Source organism: Lactuca sativa, chromosome 6 (assembly GCF_002870075.4).
Source record: "Lactuca sativa cultivar Salinas chromosome 6, Lsat_Salinas_v11, whole genome shotgun sequence".
NCBI lineage: Eukaryota > Viridiplantae > Streptophyta > Magnoliopsida > Asterales > Asteraceae > Lactuca > Lactuca sativa.
This window is the reverse complement of record NC_056628.2, coordinates 30,809,878-30,813,817: the sequence shown is the minus strand read 5'-3', so window position 1 is coordinate 30,813,817 and position 3,940 is coordinate 30,809,878. Positions and strand designations below refer to the sequence as shown.

The window sequence follows — 3,940 nt, the reverse complement described above, 5'->3', positions numbered from 1 at the left end:
AACTGTGAATTGACTGTAATAAGTTATGAATTTTTTGTATTGAACTGTGATTTTGTGTTTTAAACTATGAATTGAATGCATTAAGCTGCTAATTTTCTATATTACACTGTGATTTTTTTTTTTATATTAAACTGTGATTTTTGTGTTTAAAAATGTGAACTTACTGCTTAAACTATGGATTTTTTGTTTAAATTGTGAATTGACTGCATTTTGCTGTGAATTTTTTATAATTTGTGTTAAAATATAAATGATTTATGTATATTTTTTTGTGTTAATTTGCTTATGAATATTTTTTTTGTTGTATAAATTTGTAAGAATCCACTAGTTTTTATAATTGTTTTGCTTTAAATTAAAAACGAGTGAATTAATAGGCTTTATTAGACTGTGAATGTAGTATTTAAGTTGTTAATGCATGACTTTATCTATAGATCTGATTTGGAAGAAATGACGGCTATTATGTTGATACAGGTGGTTGGTGGTGGCATGTGGTGGTAGAGTAGGAGTTTTTGACTTCTTTGAATTAGTGAATTATTGTAATACAGTTTATATTAAGTTGTGAATTTTTTGCATTAAACTGTAAATGGATTGTGTAAATCTATATTTAATATAAGTTTTGTGTTAAAATATGAAAGTATATACGAATGAAAATATTAGACTGTAAAAATTATAAGTTTGCTTTTTTCATACCAAAAACACAAAAAAAAAATTAGGATTTTAACATGTTTAATAAGAGTATCGTGTAAATATTTACTAATTAGTTGGGATTCTTAGGATTCTTAGTCTTTTATGGTTCTCATTCGAACCATTCCATATATATATATATATATATATATATATATATATATATATATATATATATATATATATATATATATATATATATATATATATATATATATATACAGAGAGAGAGAGAGAGAGCTAGGTTCAAATATGGATTGAAATCTATTGTATGGACAAGTGACCAATGCTATTATGTGAGAATGACAAAGAAAATATGTTGTTTGATAATGTGAATACGTTCAATCTTACATAACTATTTCATTATTACGCATTCTCACAAATTAAATCGGCTATAAGGTTATTATAAACTTTTTTTTTTATTATTCTCATTCTATCAGAATGTTATTAGGATGTTTATTAAGTTGTATTATGTAAGAATGAAATGTGTGAAAAACGATGCGTGAGAACAAAAATGAATAAGAATTAGTGAGAATGCATGCAAATGATAATAATTGTGTGAGGTTGAAGGTATTCACATTACTAAACAACTTATTCTTTTAGTATTTCTCATAGAATAACATTGTCCATACGTCTGCACAATAGTTGTACATCCACATTATATATATATATATATATATATATATATATGTATATATATATATATATATATATATATATATATATATATATATATATATATATATATATATATATTAGTTTATAACCCGTGGGAACCACGGTTGCAAAATTAATTACATTTTTATACTAAAATGTCGTAATTATTAAACAAATAATATAATTAAATCATTAATGAATAGGTACTTTATATAGTTATATAAGATTAAAATCATTGATTTAAATTAGGATGTGAAATTAATTTTCAATGTATATTATATAGTTTTAATTTGTGAATAAAATAAAAAAAAGTTACGATATAATATAATCAAATATTTAATTTATTATAAAAATAAAACAACACCAAAAAGTGAAGTAAATTAAATTTGGTAAAACAATCAAAAAAATAAGTTGTTAAAATAAACGTATATTATAAAAAAATTATAAAAGAAAACTTAACAAAGTCTTTTAATAATAATAAGAATACATGTTATGAGGAATAGTATATTACAAATAACTTACAAATTTCTAAAAACTTGTTTATAAACAACATTAGAAGTTTTATTTGTAAGCCTACCATCCTTATCTAAAATTAACAATTTTAATCCTTCTCTACTTTGAACTCTAGATAGGGCAACATACAACTGACCATGTGTAAAAACCGGATCTTTGAAAAATAAACCAACCTTAGATAAGGACTGTCCTTGGCTCTTGTTAATTGTCATTGCAAAACAAACAGCTAATGGAAATTGTCTTCTTTGGAATTTGAATGAGATTTTTTTTTCAAATGGTGTCAAGGTCATTCTTGGAATAAATGTCCGATTTCCAATATTACTTCCAGTTATGATAACTGCCTCAATAACACGTTTGCCCAAAGATATCACTTGTAGTCTAGTGCCATTACATAAGCCATTTTTTTGATCAATGTTTCTCAATAACATAACTGGAACCCCGATTTTCAAAACTAACTTATGATCAGGCAGTCCTGAGACTTTAAGACCATTTAAAACATCTGGTGAGTATAAATTAGCATCAAAGTGATCATGGACAAACTCATATTCACATAGTTTATCCAAGCTTAGATATTCGACTTTATCTCCTGGAAATAATTTTAGAAAACGATCATTTATTTTTCCAACAACTTCATTTTTTGGAGCAAGTATTGCCCTTTCTTGAAAATATTTTGGAATGCTAGAAGCTTCAAGAATTGAAGGATATACAAACTCGATTAATGAACCTATAGGATCATAAGGATCATTAATTAGAAGATCATCTGGAATATCACTAATCGCTTCGCCATCGTTAGAACCACCAAGTTTCCCTTCTCCTATATCCAAAAGCCATTGTGTTTTGAATAGCAGATGTATGACTTCCGACAGTTAGCCTCATATTCTTGGTTAGTTGATAGACTTTGCATTGTTGCCATAAATATGATGAACTTAAGGAAGCATTGACAATGTCTTGTCTACTACCAGTTGGGATAACAGGAAAAATTTGTTTAAAATCTCCTCCAAAAACAATCACTTTCCCTCCAAATGGCAAATTTGAGTTTCTAGAATCATCACACTTGAATATATCTTTCAAAGTTCGATCTAAAGCTTCAAATGCATGCTTGTGAATCATGGGTGCTTCATCCCAAATGATTAATGAGGTTTTTCGTAATAAACTGGCGAGTTCACTATCTGGTGATATCGAACAAAAAGAAACCTCAGTAAGAAGCAAAGGAATTATAAACCATGAATGTGCCGTCCTACCACTGGTTAATAATAAAGAAGCAATCCCACTTGACGCAACATTTAAAACAATTTGAGCATTACATCTAACTGCAACAGATAATGTCTTCCAAAGATAGGTTTTACCTGTTCCACCATAACCGTAGACAAAGAAAACACCTCCTTCATTATTATTTATTGCAGTTATGATATCATCAAAAATGTTTTGTTGCTCAGATGTTAATGCAATATAAAGCTGTTCAAACTCGTTCTTTAAATTCGGTATGTCATAATCTAGTTCCTCACTGATAAGACGATTGTATGAAGAGGATACAGAATCAACATCGGGTAAAGGCATTCTTGTAAAATTTTTGAGACTTGAATTGTTACAAAGTAAAATTTGTTCAATCTCAAACAAAGTCAGGTTTCATTAAGTGATAGACCTGAAACAAAATTGGTATAATAATTACAAAAAAAATATAAACAAATTTTTTATTGAAATAAATTAGTACCGTATATTGATTTAAACATGTATTTTAAAATAAAAAAGTAAAGAATATTATAATACCTGGAGATTTTAATCTTCATTGTTGAGTGTAAAGAATTCCATCTGATAAGTATTCCCATGTATTTTCCCACACAACATCCGGGCTAGACAAACTGTGAGATAATAACATGATAGCGAATAAGAAACGTAAGTAATAACCGGATCCAAATTGACTTGCTTCCTTAATTGCTTCGATGTATTCTTTATCATCATCTAAGAGGCCGAGAGCATAACATGCATCTCTAAATGAAGGACATATTTCACCATTAACCATGCGGATTTCTTCAAATGATTTTGGTCCTTTCACTTTGTTTAAAAGAATTCTTAAGAAATATGCTTCACC

At 27.4% G+C, this 3,940-nt stretch overlaps 1 protein-coding gene across 1 annotated transcript; it reads right to left on the bottom strand.

The window, feature by feature from the left end:
- Positions 1-1,856: 1,856 nt before the first annotated feature.
- Positions 1,857-3,408, bottom strand: LOC111883168 (uncharacterized). The gene is made up of 2 exons (XM_023879524.2): positions 2,778-3,408; positions 1,857-2,665 (listed from the first exon to the last, which is right to left on the bottom strand). The coding sequence occupies exons 1-2, from the start codon at positions 3,406-3,408 to the stop codon at positions 1,857-1,859; spliced, it is 1,440 nt and encodes a 479-aa protein (XP_023735292.2).
- Positions 3,409-3,940: the final 532 nt, after the last annotated feature.

Coding starts and splice junctions, on each gene's coding strand:
- LOC111883168 (XM_023879524.2), bottom strand. CDS start 3,408: ATGCCTTTACCCGATGTTGATTCTGTATCCTCTTCATACAATCGTCTT. Junction 2,666..2,777: donor CATTGTCAATGCTTCCTTAA/GTTCATCATATT, acceptor TTTTGGATATAG/GAGAAGGGAAACTTGGTGGT.